This window comes from Argiope bruennichi, chromosome 7 (assembly GCF_947563725.1).
Source record: "Argiope bruennichi chromosome 7, qqArgBrue1.1, whole genome shotgun sequence".
In the NCBI taxonomy this organism is placed as follows: Eukaryota; Metazoa; Arthropoda; class Arachnida; order Araneae; family Araneidae; genus Argiope; species Argiope bruennichi.
This window is the reverse complement of record NC_079157.1, coordinates 124,014,736-124,032,995: the sequence shown is the minus strand read 5'-3', so window position 1 is coordinate 124,032,995 and position 18,260 is coordinate 124,014,736. Positions and strand designations below refer to the sequence as shown.

Here is an 18,260-nt window from a genome sequence, read left to right as displayed (position 1 = left end):
TTTAAGAAGCCTTACGTCTTACCGTTTATTATTATTATTATGCATTTCTTTTATTTTCTGTCAGCTCCTCTAAAATTAATTTAAAAAAAGGGGTATACTTTGCTGTTTTTAGCCTTTTAACAAGATCACCTAATTTTGTGAACCAAAACAGTATAAAATTTAGCATTTTTCTTCGTATTAGTATTTTTTTGTATTTATCAATACTTCCTAAAATCTAGAATATATCGCTTGCTTCTCTGAAATCTGCATTGCAAATAATGATTTAAGTTAAAGGCAGGATAATAGTTAAAATTGTAAAGCAGAAGCGGAAAAATACCTGTCACTTTAATAATTGCTTACATCAATAACTTTGATGTTTATTAACAATTTATTTCAAAGTACGTATCAAAAATCAGGATCTATTATTCCATAGTATCTATCAAGTATCAGTAAGTACGAATTGAATATCTTCAAGAATATATGTAACTTTCTGAGTAATGAACCTGACTTTTCGGTTTTTAAAATGAGAAGATAATTCAGAATCAGATCATTCAAATTTTAGTCCCTATTTTCTTAAGCATTTGAGAAATAAATATTCTTAAAACTATGGGGATATCATTAAATGGACGAAAAGTTCGCTTCTTTCATTTTAAAAGTTAATTTTCTAATTCGAATACTAAAAAGAAATGGAATTACATGCCTCTCAGAGTGTAAACAATTTTTTAAAATAACTATCTTAATTTTCAATAACTATAATAATGCAGATTGATAAATGTATTTAAAAAATCATTTAGACAATATATTTTAAATTTTGGAGAAAAAAAATTAAGAAAAAGATCTTGAACGCAGCAAAATGATCTTCCTCCACATCTATTTGTCATTGAAATGCATCTGGAATGACTTATGAATTAATCGCATACACAAATTATTCATTTTAGGTCACGTGACTTTCATTATCAACCACGGAGATCGCCAGCTTTAACAATCTGTCAAAAAAATGTTACCATGAAATATGGCTTCTTTTTTCTAGTCCGCTTTACTCACTGACCTTCTTACAACCCCCTGGCATTTTAATCCGCTTAAGGCATACAGAAGTCGGGGGATTGTTCTATTTGGACAGCTTCCGTCTTTGACCTGCTCCTTTCGGACGAAGCAGGTTCAAGTACAGAAGCAACAAACTTCATGACAGTGAACTGAACTTCAACGAACGATCCATTCTGTTCTCCAGGTGAAATACGACAGATTATTTTAGTGCATTATTTAGTAAGAAGATTTATAAACATCAGAAACTTAACGTCATTGTCATCTAGATATGCGATGTATCTCAAATTTTCCATCGATTCCTAAATATTTTATTCAATTATACATATTGTTTTCATACATAAACATACATGTTGTATATATACACATATTGTGTATTGTACATACATATACATACATATTGTTCATTTTAAATTTCATGTAGAATTATTTACGAATATCTAGTTTTTATTTCTTTTTTTAATTTTATCGTTTTAACCTTTTATAAGGCCAATTTTTTCTAGTCGATATATTAAAATAGGTTTAGTACAAAGATGGATTTAAGAAAAGTGACTCATTCAGTTTATTAGATAAATTTAATTTGAATAATTAATTAATTTAGTTAATTAATAATAAAATAACAAATCAAGACACACCATTTTGTGCGAGACTAGGAATAGAAGCAGCTAAGTATATGTCTTACTGAAAAATTTGTCTGAACTTGTACCAACCTACATAACTTCATACAAAGATTGATGAATTCGGTGGGAAGCATATTTCCCATGATTCTAGAAAGGCTTAAAGTTGTATTTAAAATTGAAGACTAAATTTTTATCAGTTAACTTATTAACTGCTGTTAACGGAGGATGATTTTCTTCAGTTACATAAATGACTGTTATTAAGTGAGAATGACTTTGTATTTTTTCTGTCGTTTTTAATTTGTTCAAGTTTTAATGCAAAATATTTTGATTGATAATGCTTCTAAAGTTTTATTATAATCGCTTTGATCGTAGTACACCGTTACATTTTTTAATTTTCTTCATTTATCTGTATAATATGTACTTAGGTTCCAATTTTTATACTCCTTATATATACATAGATATGTATAGAATAATCCGATTGATTTCTTAAAACGATTCTAGTTATTAAAATGCTTCACAAGATATAATTTTGGAAAAATTTATATTGAGCTTCCCCGATATGAAAGCTTGATAATTCAATCTGCTTTGGTAACAGAAAAATAGAAATGTTTGTTTAAAATAGCTTGCAAAGATAATTTTGTTAAATATGCCTAGTTGTACAGAAAGACTACATAAAAGTCTACAATGCGTAATTCTTTATCGATATATTTATTGAATCGAATAATATAAAAAGTACTTCATTACTCCATTTAAAGTATTTTTCCAACTGGAAGTGTGTCTATCTCTAGTGCTTTAGGAATTAGCTAGTGAGTCGAAATCAGAGAGGACACTCTATATATCGGCCAGTTTAAAAGAAATTTCTAGATTAAAAAGTACTAATAAATAAATTTGTCATTGCAAAGAATAGGGTCGCCGTAACGGATGAGTTAAATAATATTTTTTTCTAAATTTGAGTTTAAGACCTGTTACGGTGTTTTGTTGATAATTTTTTAAGTAAAAAATGGTTAATTTTATTCCAAGAAATTTTTTTAAAAATGATTTTTATGAAATGGAATCAACTGTTGCTCTTACAGTCAAGGCGGACAATGAGAAGAGTTAATGCGTGCAAAATGTGGTATGCCAAATTTTTGAATTGCTTGGAGCATCTTACAGGAAAAAAATCTCCTGACATCATTAAACAGTGTAAGGCAAGCCGTGGTTAAATATTAAATAGCAGTTACGCTTGTCATGTTACAACGAATTGATCTTATTTCATCTTCTCTTGAACTTATTATCACAAAAATTAAATTTCATTCTTAGTAATAAAATTTAATTTCAGATTGTATTTTTGTTTATCATACATACAGTAATGTATTATAAATAAATTTCAAAAATACATAAAAAATACATACAATGAAGAATAAATGACATATTTTTCATATTATGCACAGTAATTATTCATACACTGATCGAATGAAGTTTTCATGTATGTAGTTTTCATATATGCATTTCTATTGATTATTTCAACAAACGCTGAAAAATATAAATTCCAAATTACGTCTGCTTCGCACTTATGAATTTCTCCGACTTCGATTTACAACCTGTCAGCCAAAATAAATCTCATTATTTCATATTCTTATTTCATTTTTCAAAATCAAAATTTGGGTATCAACTATATAATGTGGTGCTTTTTAATTTGTGATAAAAAGTCTTTCTATGCATTATCCCTTCCTTTTTTTTTCCCCTCCATTTACAATTTTTTATTGAAGCTAAAACGTTTTGAATTCAGTAATCAACTATGAAGAAATCCAAATCTTTTCAAACCAAGAAAAAGATAATTTTGAATTTGAGTAGTAAAAAAAAAAAAAAAATGTTTTTGGCTCATTCATAATATGTGTTAAATTTTTCAAAAATTATTTTATGCAAGCTGAATAGATGCTAGGCTCAGAACAATACTGGATCGCCCTCCTTCGCTATTATACATATCCAAATAACTTGCGGTCCGCTATTCTCACATGACCGATCCTTCATAAGAATATCAAAAACAAAATATGATTATTTTTTTTAGTCACATAAAATTGTCTATATGTAAAATTTGAGAAACGGCCTTGTTTACCTTTTTTAAATGCCTAATTTTATAGAAGAAATTAGTAAACGAACAGAATAGTAAAATAGACTCTTGCTAGATTTGAGAAACAATTTTTGAAATTATTATTAGCTACTGTTATAAACATAATTTTCTAGTAATATGAAATGAATAAAAATGAATAACAGAGAAACGTTTTTCATTTTTAATTACTTCAAATACATTTTGATATATTTTTTGTTAATCAGATAATTTTGTTAATAACATTGAAATGAGGTAAATTTATAATTCGGTAAATAAAATAAATTTATTTCAAAAACATAACATTTTAAAATGGCACACAACAATTTGTTCCGAGAATAATAATAAAGGATAAATTGAGATATATTTTTTTTAAAATTTGTAACTGCTTTTTATAACAAATTATCTCCCCTCAAAAATAAATAAGTACATAAATAACAGTTCCATTTTTGAAAATAAGAACAAAAATAATGCATTTTAAAAACATATATTTTTATAATGAAGCGTAATACATTACCATGAAATATAAAATTAGTATACCGTACTGTTTTTTTTTTTGGGGGGGGGGGGGATACTTATCTTCTAAATCTAGTATTTACATCAGTTTCCAACTCATGTGAACAGCAATTGCGAGATAGCTGTCATTTTTACTGTATGATAATTCATATTTGCATCACTAAATATTGTGGCATGTGCAGATTGATCGCGATGCATAGTTCCACAGATACTGAATAATTAAGTAATAAAATTGCATTCATAAATTTATCTCCAAAATAGATTAAGTGAATTAAAATTTATTTTACCTAAATGTATTTTCGATTTACATTAATTTGTAATCATCCGTATAAAACCATCAAAAAATATTTGTAATACATCTATTAAAACAGAAGAAAGAAAAAAAAAGTACTGAAATATAAAAATAAATATTTTTATTAAGAAAATAATGCAAGTGAAAAGTATGTTATGTAAAAGCAGTCAAATTAGGCAAATATGAATCCCTTTGACCAAGAGCATTCATCAATTCCTTATTCTGATCTTGAAGATTGGCGATGGTTTGGCAAAGTTCCTTGATTTTAGTTTCTGATTTAACGATTAAATCGTCAACTTCTTCTTTCCACTTGCTGCTTATTTTGAATTCCGAATTCAATAGCTGTTGCAGCTCACTACACACATTTTTATAATGCTCCTCAGAGGAGTGCAATTGTTTATTCAATGCATCTTGTTTTTGCTGTGATTCTTCTCTTAATCGAAAAACTTCAGCTGCAGTTGCAGTTTTCGTCTTTTTCAACTCTTTTTCTAAATCAGAGCACTTTTTCTTAAGTTTTGTCACCTCATCGTTGAGTTTAATTCGATCTAATGATGACTGGTTGAAGTCTTCTAATAATTTTTGCAATCTACTTTTGGATGTTGCATATTCCTCTTGTAAGCAATGTATTTCTTGCTCTTTTGCAGCTCTTAGTTCTGCTAGTTCAATCTGAAGCGATTTCACTTTGAATTCATTTTCATCCCGAGATCTTTCTGCAACCGTAAGACGTTTGCATAAATCATCAAAGGCACTACTTGGCAAGCCAGATGAATTCTCAGAATACAAAAGTTCCAGTTTCGATTCTAATGCTTGCTTTTCTCGAGAGGCTTTCTCAAATAAACTCTGTTTATCACTGTTTTCTTGATGCAAGGCCTGAATTTCCTCCATTAAGCTGTTGATTTTTTCATTGGATTGTTTCTGAATTTCTTTTAATTCCGCTTTATACTTAAATGCTACCTTCTCGGCCTCAATGTCCATTGTCTGTTTAAGATGTTCGATTTCTTTCATGAACTGTTCTTCCCTGTAAGCCATTTCTTTTTTCTTTAAAATAGCTTCTTGGGCTGTCAGTAAACTTTCTTTGGCATCTTTTTCTACAACAATAATTTCATTCCTTAATTTTTTATTCTGTTCCTTCAAATCGGCAACTTGAGAAGATAGTTCTGCATTTTCGGTTTTGACAACAGACATTTCTTCTTTGGTGGAAGACAAAAATTTCTCTGTTTCTGACAAAAGAGTTCGCAAAGAAGTAATTGTCTCCAGCATTTCTGATTTTTGGGAAGACAAATCTGAAATGATAGTTCTATTTTGAGTCACTTCATCCCTTAGCTGCTTCAGCTCGTCTTTACAGTTATCATATTCCACGGTCTTCGATAGTAACTCTTCATTTACTTTAGCCAATTCATTCCTATAGTTCGTCACTTCCACTGACAAAATATTTAAACCTTTTATGTATTCTTCTTTGATCTGTTGGATCAGCTTTTCGCTTTCGCCTCTCTCACTTTCCACTAAACTTTTTTTGCCGATCAACTGCTCTTCTTGCTTTTCAAGCTGTTTGAGTGCTTCCTGCCACATTTCAAGAGCAGCATTTTTTGAAGCAACAGCTGCTTGCAATTTTCTCTCCAAATCACCAAAGCTAGTTTCAGAGATTTGCTGTTCTCGTAAAATAATATTTTCCTTAAGCTCATTGGTAAGCCTTTTATTTTCTTCAAAAAGCTTCGAAACTTGAAACCTTAGTTCGGTTTGTTGAGTTTTGAAAGAATTCATTTCTTCCACTAGTGTTTCATATGTGCGGAAGTATTCTTGAGATGCAGGATTCATTGTATTGACTAGAAGTGGAAGAACTTTTACATAATATAGGAAAATAAAGGGATTTTTCGTTTATAATGATGACAAAAAGCACTAAAGATGAAATCTTTTGAGGATCGAGTATTCAACAAGGAATTGCTCTGTATGGCAAGAGGAAATAAAGTACATCATTTTCAGATCAGCGTTCTATATTGCAATGAAATGTATCAAAATGCAAGCTGAAAAAAAAGACATAAATATGTAATAATATAAGCATAAGTGACAATAATATAAAATGATAAATACTTAATGTAAGGTAAAAAGTAAATTTTAATATAAATAATTGTTTATCAAAGTTATGAATTACTCAAAGATTCATTTTTGCCACATAAATCTATTTCAGCTACAACAAGTTTAACTATAAAATAATAAACAAACAACAGAAAAACTAACTGATTGGTTGAAAATGAATTCAGTTGTTTTTAAGTGTAAATGATTTTATGAGATTTTAAGAAATCTTACATAAGTTATTGCCATGACTCATGCCTGATAATCAGATAATATATTTAACCAGATAACTCCTTCTTATGTAATTTCATAAATGGTTTGGTGCAAGTACACAATAGGTATGAATCATAGGCAAGTCATGCAGTAGTCAAAGTGTTAAACCAAGCATTAATTAATTATTCAATTGAGCAATAAGTATCATCATTTAGAATATTATACAATAAATCTAAGCAATCATTTATAGTAGAATTCAATTACACTTGTTTCATATCTACTAAAATCATGTAATTTTTCATTCCTAAATACAAGCCAAATGATATAAAATCACTTACAATTTTATAATTTCTCACATTGCACAAGTATAATGGTAATGTATGAAGATATAAGTTTTAAAAAACCTAAAATTTCAATTTGAATTCCAAACAACATCAGAAATTTTCAAAGTCGAATATTAGATATTAGATTTTTGTGAAATTGCATAATATAATGAAATATAACAACGCAAAATGCAGTTTTAGGATGGAAAAAAAGTAAATCGAACAATTACTTAAAATGGCAAATATATTATAAAAATACAAAAACTATTTTTCAACAGAACTGAACAAAAGATAAGTGTAATATCTAAAATCAATCCATAAAAGATAACTGCAAAATAAATTATTATTTAGAAATAGTATTCGATTTAATAAGATTTTATCCAAACTTTTAACAGCCAAAAATAAAAGCCAGAAGAAATAATCTAAACAAAATACATATTAAATACTAATATCTATTAGTACCATAAGATTATAAAGCTACTTTCTTTTAAAATACCTCTTAATCTCAACAAAATCAGTATATATATTATGATAAATGGGATTAATTCGATGACTATAGTGGTGATTATTTATAATCCCCACTAAGCTTATGAATAAGTATAAATAATCACAGGCAATTATGTATAAGCACCAATTTATCATATATATTGTATATATTAAGCATAAATTTCATTAACTCTTGTATAAGGAAAAAAAATTTATAAGCAGTAGTACTGTAATATAACTATAAATAAACCTAATATTACTGATATTAAAGTTCTTTAAATAAATCAATGAATATATTCATATTAATCTATTATTTAAATATTTCACAAATCCAATTCTCTAAAAATAGCTTCTATTTTATACCTACAATTTTTCCACCAACAAATCCTTTTAAAGTAAAAGGAATTCTTTTATATAAAAAAAATGTTTAGGTATCTGAAAATAAATTCCACAATAAAAGGGAAACATTCTGTATTTTATAGCTACAATACCATTGTTTTTTAAAGTAGTATCTTCCAAATTTGTGCTTAAGTGGTGATGGTCTGTATAGAATTTCAGTTGTAATATTGAAGGATCCTTGACTTGAAATTCAAAGTCACTAAATATTCCTTGCAAATTAGAACATAGAGCATGTTATTTAGCATGCACTATGTTCTCATTTGAAACAAATGACATTTTTTTAATTAGATTATTTAGCTGAGCATTAAGATCTCACTTCAATTTGAATATTTTTAAAATTTAACCATCAGCCACAATTATATTTATAATACTTTCTCAATACTTTGTATATGAGAAAACAGCTATCCATATGCTACAGTGCATAACAGCTATGTGCATATCTAGTGGACATTAGGTATTTTGTGACCTTATGCAGTGCACATTATGAGGTCCTTCTTTTAATAAAATGGTCAACTTAATTTCACAATATTTTTTAACAAGTTAATTTATTTTAGGTAAATGTATTTTTCATTTAATTAACTTAAAGAATATGTATTTGTTTTTATTTATTTATTATCAATCCATATGCTGCAATGCCGGGATAATTTATCTATTATTCCAGCATCCACATTCATATACAATATTCCTGTAGGTGTTTGATTTTGTAAACATTCTATTAATGAAGTATTAATATATCTTTTCGTTATGAAATATATAAGAACCTGATCACTTACACTTGATAAAATGTTAACATTACCTTAATGTTTTATCACTCATAAAATCTGTACTTTTTACAAATTTATTTATTTGGAAACAAGAAAAATAAAGTTTTTGAATCAACATGCTTGTGGCTCACTCTCAAGCAATTGCCTAGTTCTGCCACTTTAAATATCTTCTACAGTAATTATCCTTTATTTTAAATAATACATTTTTCTATCATATAACTATCTTTAATTTTTATTGGTTCAGCAAACTAATATAAAATTTTAGTCCTTCTTATATTAATACATAGTCTAATTTCAAAAAAAAAAAAAAAAAAAAAGAAGAAGAAGAAGATGATGTACAATGGAACAATTCTATAAATTTCACTCTATAGGCACTCATTTTTGCAATTGAAAAAAATTGCATAGATATTATCTAATAATTAATTTCATATTACACAAACTTCTACACCAGTAATTCTATACACTCTTTTAAAATATATTTTTAAGTTGACAGAATGAACCATATATGATAAAGCTAGGATACAATGGACTACAGCAATAAATGCTTTGAATCCCAAATAAATTTTCAAAAATATATTAATGCAGTAAATTCTTAAATAACACAAAAATCAGACGAGTTAGTATTTGTTTATTCATGGCTTCAGATCATACATACAATGTAAGATTAACAAATGTTAAAGTTAGTAAAAAATACACTAAAAATTTCTTGCATCACTTAAAGTCAGTCACAATTCTTTAATGAAGATAAGAAAATAGGTTTCATTGAAAATATTTATCACTATCTATGAATCAAGAATAAAAATACAAAATTGCCAATAAAGCATATAATTTAAAATTTATTTCATCCCTTGAAGACTGCCATCTATGTCTTAAAATATGAAACATTCCAATATAGAAATAAAATAAATAAGGGGTTGTTCTATTATACCAATCACCCATTGCACTATATTCTTCCTTATAATACAGATCTTTTTAATTTATTTTGTCAATGTTTCAAGTTATTGAAACTTTAAGTTAAAATATGTTTGTTAATTTCATAAATATTAGGAAATAATACTTTTTGACAAAAATAAATTAACAAATAAAATTCCTACTAAAAATTCTTTTGCCGTTTGTGTATTTATTTCATGGATCAGAATATGAACTTTTTAAATATTAAGAGCACAGATTTTAAAGATAAAGAGCTTCCTCCTTTCAGCAACATGGTAAAAATAACATCTGTCATAAGTCCGATTCATAGCTAATTGATAGAAGTTTGAACTTCAGATATTGATTAATTACTGTCAAAAACTAGTTTTGTATAAATTTTTATGAAAAACCACCTAAAAAGCATCTCAGTCTGTTATAAAAAAATTTTGTCATAAACTCAAATTCTATTATATCAAATTTCACTTAATGTGACTTAAAACAAATTTCTATTAGATTAATATATACACAATGAAAATCATCTTTTTTCTTAAATATAAAAGCATTCATTTGTGACAAGAACCGAGCATTAATAACATACTTAATTTTTTTTTAAAAGTTTCATATTCAAATTAAAAATATGAAATAAATAAATAAAACCCATTTCATCAATTTATTTTTCAGTTAATATAACAAAATTGAATTCACCACTTTATATAGTTAGAATCTTTAAATATAAAAAATAAACATTAGTACAAAAGAAAATAGCATCTAAAAAAACAACAAAAATGATGATCATGAGGCTGTTTGAGATTAATTGAGAGCAAAAGAGCTAAACATACCAATGGATAGTAAATAAACAATAAAATTGCTTTTCTTACATATGACTTGGTTGATTGCTATGTATGAGGTTGCAGCTTGGACAGATTATTAAGAAATATTCATTTTTAATTTACAGATGAATTAGCCATAACATCAAAATCAGTTTAAATTTGCTTTCCGTTTATAACTGGTGAAAAACAAATAGATAATTTTATACTGATAATGCTAAAAAAATCAATGCTCCATTTATTTTATTGCTAAAAAAATCAATGCTCCATTTATTTTATTTTATTTATAGCGTTTATTTGTTAAGTGGCATCATCACATTTCACTTGTTTAACAACAATAATATTTCGAAAGCGGGACCATTTAATTATTCTCGTAGATTTTGTGATTTATTGAAAGATGAATACCCACATTTTCTTACAGTGTTATTGTAAAAATTCGAAAAATTGTCATAATGAAGACTTATGACATCCAGAAACTAGAAATAAAGTTGCGGATAAACTTTTAGATAGAGTCTGTTATATAGTTAATAAATTAGTTCTTTCGGTAGTTTTGAATTATTGTGAATTTAGCATGCATCTGTCTAAATTATTTAAGTGATAATTGTAATATTGTTAAAAAAGGTTGAAAGGTCAAGGAATACACATTTAAAATTTATAAATGCTTACATCCTTGAAATCCCCCGCTTGTTCAAATTGAATAATTTAATATTCCGAAACGGCCGAGAGTAAGAAAATCGGCTCATTTTCTTCGTTTGCGTAATTTCTGATATTTTATTATATATTAATATAATTCCTTACAAAGTGGTTAAATTTGCAGCTTCAAAGGAATTTGAAATGTTGTATTCATCATCATCATTGCCTAAATCTAATTAAGATATCTTTTTTTAAGGCAGTTTGGTTACAGCCATTATTCAGATGTAATGATTCCTTTGGCTTGGGCCCTAACTGATTACTTCAAGCAGCAGCCAGTGTTCTATATTCTTTCTTATTTTTTTTATCAGTGACAACTTCAGTTCTCAATAAGTGATAATTACAGAAAACTTTATTGCTGGTAAATGCATAATTAGCATTTCTATACATGTTCAGCTAAAGAAAGAGCTCAGTCTGATTTCAAAATTTTCATTTAAAATGAATATTTATGAAAAAATATAAGTTTATACTTAAAGCTGAAACATAAAATTTCATTGTATGTTAGGACATTTGCATGAATTGCTTATAAAAATTTTTGTTTAATATCACATGCATAAGTGGTAGAAAAAAATTTGTAGTTGGAAATATGTCTTTAATTTTATTGCAATGGATTTCAACATGTTTTAAGTTTTCAAGTACTTGAATTTCTTCTGTTTATTCACATTAATCATTTATATGAAAATTCAGAATAAAGAAATTGACATAATATTGAATGTTAATGATGGAAGAATCTGTATTTAATCAAGATGAAACATTTTCTAAAGAAGTGTTAAAAGAAAAAGTGCATATGCATAATATTACACAGAAAAGAAGAAGAAAAAATTAATATTAAATTTATGTAAAAAAAAAAAGATTTTTGATATGAGAACTAATTATATTATTTAGATATAAAATTATTTATTAACATGCATTATTAAAGAGAAGAAGCTGGGATATTCAACAAATCATCTTTGCTTTATCTACACAATAGATTATATTTATACTATGCAATGTATGTCATAAAAAATAGTTATAAAAAATTATTTCTTAGGCATGATTTGAAAAATAAGGTTTTATAGTTTGCCTAAAATGAATCTAAGTGTTGTATTTTTATTTACAATTTGCTTCATAATGTAACATTTAGGGGTGTTTTTTTTTGGGGGGGGGGGGAATTTCAATAGCATTGTGAGTTTAAAAAATAAACACCAAACCCATTTTCATATTTAAAAATTTATTTTTCAGGTGGGCTTGATTAATTATGTGGAATATGGAGCGATAAGAATAACGGTATTCAGTATAACGTGAAAAATATTCCCTCTTGTGAAGTGTTTGATAATCGCCCTAAATGTGATGTGAGTATTTTTTTTCATCTTTACATGAGTTGTTATATGCCGGTAATCAATTTTGAATTCAAATCTTACTATGGTAATAGTGAAGTGATGAAATATTTTTTGGTTTGATTTTGCGTGCTGTATTGATCCTCTTAAAGTTATGCAGAGATATAATATAAGTAGTGGATGGATTAAATCATAACTGCATTTTTTTATTAAGATGCAAATCATGTTTCCTTCCAAGGAAATAAAAAAATAAGAAGAACAAATTTTATGAAATATTTTTTTTGATTGATTTTATTTACCATCTTTTATGGAATTTCTATTCTCATAAAAGTTATCTTCAGTGTCAAGAAAAGTTTTTAAAAAATTATTTGTGTGTATTTGGAAATAATAAAATCCCATATAAATAACAGCATTCAATAAGTGACTGGGCCTGTGATCCACTTATTAAATGTTCTTCGGGAAAATCTGAATTTTCTACTAATCTTTATAATTTTTTTTTTAATTTCCTCTCATAACTCAGGCACAATAACAAAACATATCCCTCTCTATCACATTTTTGAAATAAAGAAGGAATTGTGAAGAGTCTGGCTCCATGGATGATAAAAATAGAAGGAATTTCTCCAGTACTTTTTTTTTCTCTTCCACAGATGCAAAATTTGAAAATAAAAAAATAGCAATAATAAAGAAAATTAATTTCAAATGAAAAAATTAAAAGTTAATTATTATAGTTAAAATTTAAAATCTTTTTTTATAATTGAAATAAATTTTTAATAATTTTATTGATTAATATTAAAAGTACTTCCAAAATTTCTGCAATTCTCAATGTTATTGTACATATGTTTCTATTTCAGTTGTGACTCATAGTTTAAAGAGCTTTAATTAAAATAAAATAATTTATTGAAAGCAAACATTTACTTTCTTCTCAAAAAATTTCCATTTAAAAATATCATAGCACTTTTATAGATTGGTATAAAAGAATAAGTTATCTTGGAAATTCTTGCAATTATATCAGAGGTTATGTTATAACTTTAAGAAGAATAAAATGTATTCTAAGGCACATTACCCGTTGGATAAATTGTATATAACTGTGATGATTTTAATGGATAAAGTAATATTAATATATATCACAATACTCTGAAGAATTAGAAGTTATAACTGGTAATATATAACTAATAACTGATTGATTATTCTGATTACATTGCATGAACCACAACTGAATTACTCTTTATATGTTATCTAATTCTTGTACAGTAAGAAATTTTTTGAGAAGAAAGTAAATGTTTGCTTTCAATAAATTATTTCACTTTAATTAAAGCTCTTTAAACTATGAGTCACAATTGAAATAGAAACATATATTACTCTTTTATCCACAAAAAGTTTTTAAAAAAATGCTACTATATTAAATTGAAAAACAGAAATTTGCAGGTATTTTTCCTTGATGTTATACATAAGACAATAGCAATATTTTAAGGAGTTATGTAAAAACTGCTAATATTCTTTTATTTAAAAAAATACAAATTGGAATATTAATTCTGAATCATTTTGAATAATCATACTAATTTTATTTTTAGACTATTGATGAAGAATTTGCTATGCAGTTTGGATTATGTAACTGAAAGGACAAAGCTGAAAAATCATTATTCATCAGATCTTTGGTTGAACCCTGAGGCAATTGTATCCAATGAATTGAACCAGCATTCATTTATTACATCTTATTTAAAACAGTAAGTACATGAGAAAATAATTTTATTTTTAATATATATTTCTATATAGATTCATCTTGATGGGTAAAGTTAACAGACATTATGTAAATGCATTTATAACCACAAATATATATATATATATATTGTTATTTCGCCAGTTCTACGCACACATTTAATGTAATTCACAACACAAATCAGATGGCAGAGACTTTAGAACAACTCCATTTTATTCGCGTGCTTTCCACACACTCTCTCTCTCTACACAGCCACTCTCGCGTTACAGAATTATTTTCACTTCACTTTGGGGGCGCCACCATACAATCATTTTACAACACCGAACATCCACCCCCGGGTTGAATGATACATTCAAAAACTTAAAAGTAAACAACAACAATACAAATGAACACATACCACTTAATACAATAAACAGTATACAACATTGCAAAAACAAGAAATACTCAATTTATCAAATATACACAGTTGAATTCACACAAAAGGTAACAAGTATAATACTCAAAAACAACCTGTGATCATAACACAAAGATAAATTTTCTCACAAATTACTCATTTGGGATGGGTAAAATACAAATTTTAGTAATAGGACGTTTAAAAACTCCATTTTTAGTTTTCACTAACACTACTCTGATTTTATTATCTTTACCATAATACACTTCAAGAATTCGACCTTGAGGCCAGTTACACATAGACAAATTTTCTTCTTTCAAAATTACCATATCATTTATTTTTACATTATTTTTCTCAAAAAACCATTTATTTCGATTTTGAAGTGTACTTAGGTAGTTATTTGACCAACGTTTCCAAATCTGTTGTACAATTTTTGTTACTTTTTGCCATACCTTTAACCTGTTATCAGGCAGTTCAGTTAAACTCGATTCAACAATTGCTGAAATCGGACGACCAACAAGGAAATGACCAGGAGTCAAAACATCAAAATCGTTAGGGTCACATGATAAAGGGTAGAGGGGACGTGAGTTGAGAATTCCCTCAATCTGGTTAAGAATCGTTAAAAATTCTTCATAAGTGAATTTTAAATTACCCATAATTTGCTTTATATGATATTTGACGGCCTTGACTCCACCCTCCCAGAGGCCTCCATGATTTGGTGCTCTTGGTGGAATGAAACTCCACTCAACACGTTCATCACACAAAAATTTACTCATATTATTGTTACTATTACTCAGAATTTTTCTCAGTCTCTTTAACTCTAATTGTGTGCTTACAAAGTTGGAAGCATTGTCTGAAAATATACGTTCAGATTTTCCTCTTCTACTAAAAAATCGTTTTAAAGCCGCAATGAAGGCTTCGCTAGTTAGATCTGAAACTAATTCAAGGTGACATGCTTTTGTGACCATGCACACGAAAACACACACGTAAACTTTATTGAAAACACCTTTTCTCTGATTAGGATATTTAATCTAGAAATGCCCACAGAAATCTACTCCCACTTTGTTAAAAGGAAAATTTTGAGAAATTCTCTCGGTTGGCTATTGACTCATAATTTGTGAACAAGTAACGGGTTTTGCTTTAAAACAAACTGTACAGTTATTAACTAATTTCCTGCACATATTACGACCATTTAAGGGCCAAAATCTCTGTCTAACAATAGACAATAAAGTTTGTGGACCTACATGCAATTGTCTCTTGTGAGTCAATTCAAGAATCAAATTAGTTAACTTGTGATTCTTAAGAAGAATTATTTGGTGTTTTTTGTCATAATTTAGATTACTATGTGCCAGTCTACCTCCTACTCTTAGTACTTTTTCAGAGTCTAGAAATGGAGAGAGATTTTTTATCTTACTTTGAGGGCTAACCATACCCTTAGTGGACAAGTCCTTTAATTCCGATTCAAATTCTACCTGTTGCACCAACTTCACAAGCGTAGTTTCCTCTCGTTGGACTTCGGATATCTTCAATGGTCCAATTTGTTTGTTAAATGGTTGCTTACAATTATCGATGAACCTGTAAATATAACTAAGAACACATAAAATTTTTTGGAAATTATTAGATACAGAAAGAATTTTGTTCAAAAAACTATTGTCCAAAGTCACAGCCAAAGTTTTTCTCTCAGACGATTTTAGTTCTTCCTGATGCACACTGTCATCACTAAGTATCACGTCATCATTTTTAGGGACAATGTTCTCTTCTTGTAGGAAACTCGGTCCATTCCACCACTTCTCACAGTTCAACAGTGAGTCGGCGCTGATGCCTCTCATAAGAAGATCAGATGGATTGTCCTTTCCAGGACAATGGTGCCACGTATCTTTGTTTGACAAGGATTGTATTTCCTTCACACGGTTGGCGACAAAGACTTTCCATCTGCTGCCGGAACCTTGAATCCAACTCAAGGCTATAGTGGAATCTGTCCAAAAGTGGTTGGTTGCTGGTATTTTCTCACTGAGGACTCTTGATACTTCTTTTGCCAATCTCGCAGCAAGTAACGCACCCATTAATTCCAAACATGGAAGGGATAATGGCTTTAGAGGAGCCACACGGCATTTTGAAGCTATAAGATACACACAAATTTTGTTAGGAGTTTTCAGTCTTAAATATGAGACAGCTCCATACGCTTTAATGCTAGAATCGGAAAATGTGTGTATTTCACACTCTGGGGGATTCTCACTATCACACTCAAGGACATATCTAGGAATCTGAAGTTTACCTAAGAAAGACGCTTCTGAACACCACTGTTCAAACTTCTCATTAACATCTGGCAGTAACTCTTCGTCCCAGTCTGTTTTACTTTGCCAGATTTCTTGAAATAAGATTTTAAATCTTATAGTGAAGGGGGATACAAATCCCATTGGATCAAATATTCTGCCTGCGGCCATCAACAAGAATCGTTTAGTATTTTTCCTTTTCAGAAGGAAGTCCAATATACCTTTTAAATTAAGACTAACATAGTCATTTTGAGGACTCCACGAAAGTCCCAAAACACGATGTGGTTGGTTCACGAAATCGTTAATATTTAAATGGTCGAAATGTTCTGTCTGCCATTGTTTCATTAAATCACAGTCATTTGAAATCCACTTCCGCAAATTCATCCCTGCATCATCCATGATTTTCGCTGCTGTGTTTGACAAGTCAAATGCTGATGATACGTCGTCTTCACCAGCGATGAGATCGTCCACGTAAAAACAACTATCGAGTGTCCGCACAGTAACGGGATATTGTTCCTTATATTTCTCAATATGGGTTTTTATAGTTGCGGCCAATAGAAATGGAGACGAGTTAACACCAAAAAGAACTCGATTGAATCTATACACTTGAACATCTTTTTCACTGTTAGCCACAAGAAACCTAACTGCGTCTTTATCTTTTGGAGTCAAAGAAATCTAGAGAAAGGCTTTTTCCATATCAGCTAAAATGGCTATTTTGTTCAAGCGAAAGGATATCAACAAATCAAAAATGTTTGGATTTAAATTAACTCCTTGATGTAAACAATCATTCAGCGATAATTGTCCTATTTCATGTGCACTAGCATCAAAAACTATACGTAATTTTGTTGTTAGAGATTCATTTTTTATTATCACTTGGTGAGGAAGATAAAACACTGGGTTATTTGTTGAAGCAAACGGATTTGTTACCCTCTCAATTATCCCCTCATCTAGGTAACCCTTTAAAACTTTACAATACTCAGAATACAACACCTTATCATTTTGCATTTTTCTCATAAGACTGCTGAGTCGTCTTTTTGCTAAATCAAAATTATCGCTCAACTCATTACTATCTCTTTTCCACGGGAGTCCCACCTCATACCTACCATTTTTAAAACATATATTTTCCTTAAACAATTCTAAATTCATGTCCTCCTCACTAGTAATACCCTCGTCTTTGACACCTATTGATTCTAACTCCCAAAAGGTCTTTAATGTTGTATTTAAATCACTATCTCGAATTAAACCACAGTGAATTTTGTTATTCACCTCCTCATCTACACTTCCGCTAGCGACATATTCGAACACTGTATTTTGCAAAAGTAGTCGAGAATCTCCTGCATAAATTTGA

General features: G+C 28.5%; 1 protein-coding gene across 2 annotated transcripts; it reads right to left on the bottom strand.

Annotated features, from left to right (window-relative positions):
* Nucleotides 1-4,640: 4,640 nt before the first annotated feature.
* On the bottom strand, nucleotides 4,641-10,623 carry LOC129974817 (myosin-11-like). 2 transcript variants are annotated; one of them, XM_056087578.1, is made up of 2 exons: nucleotides 10,577-10,623; nucleotides 4,641-6,555 (listed from the first exon to the last, which is right to left on the bottom strand). In XM_056087578.1, exon 2 carries the CDS (start codon nucleotides 6,347-6,349, stop codon nucleotides 4,688-4,690), a length of 1,662 nt encoding a protein of 553 aa, XP_055943553.1. In that variant the 5' UTR covers nucleotides 6,350-6,555; nucleotides 10,577-10,623; the 3' UTR covers nucleotides 4,641-4,687. The 2 variants fall into 2 exon arrangements, with proteins under 2 accessions (XP_055943553.1, XP_055943552.1); XM_056087577.1 differs by lacking the exon at nucleotides 10,577-10,623 and adding an exon at nucleotides 10,538-10,573.
* Between the last annotated feature and the right edge of the window lie 7,637 nt (nucleotides 10,624-18,260).

What these genes read in the sequence shown, in the direction of transcription:
- LOC129974817 (XM_056087578.1), bottom strand. Translation starts at nt 6,349, where the DNA reads ATGAATCCTGCATCTCAAGAATACTTCCGCACATATGAAACACTAGTG.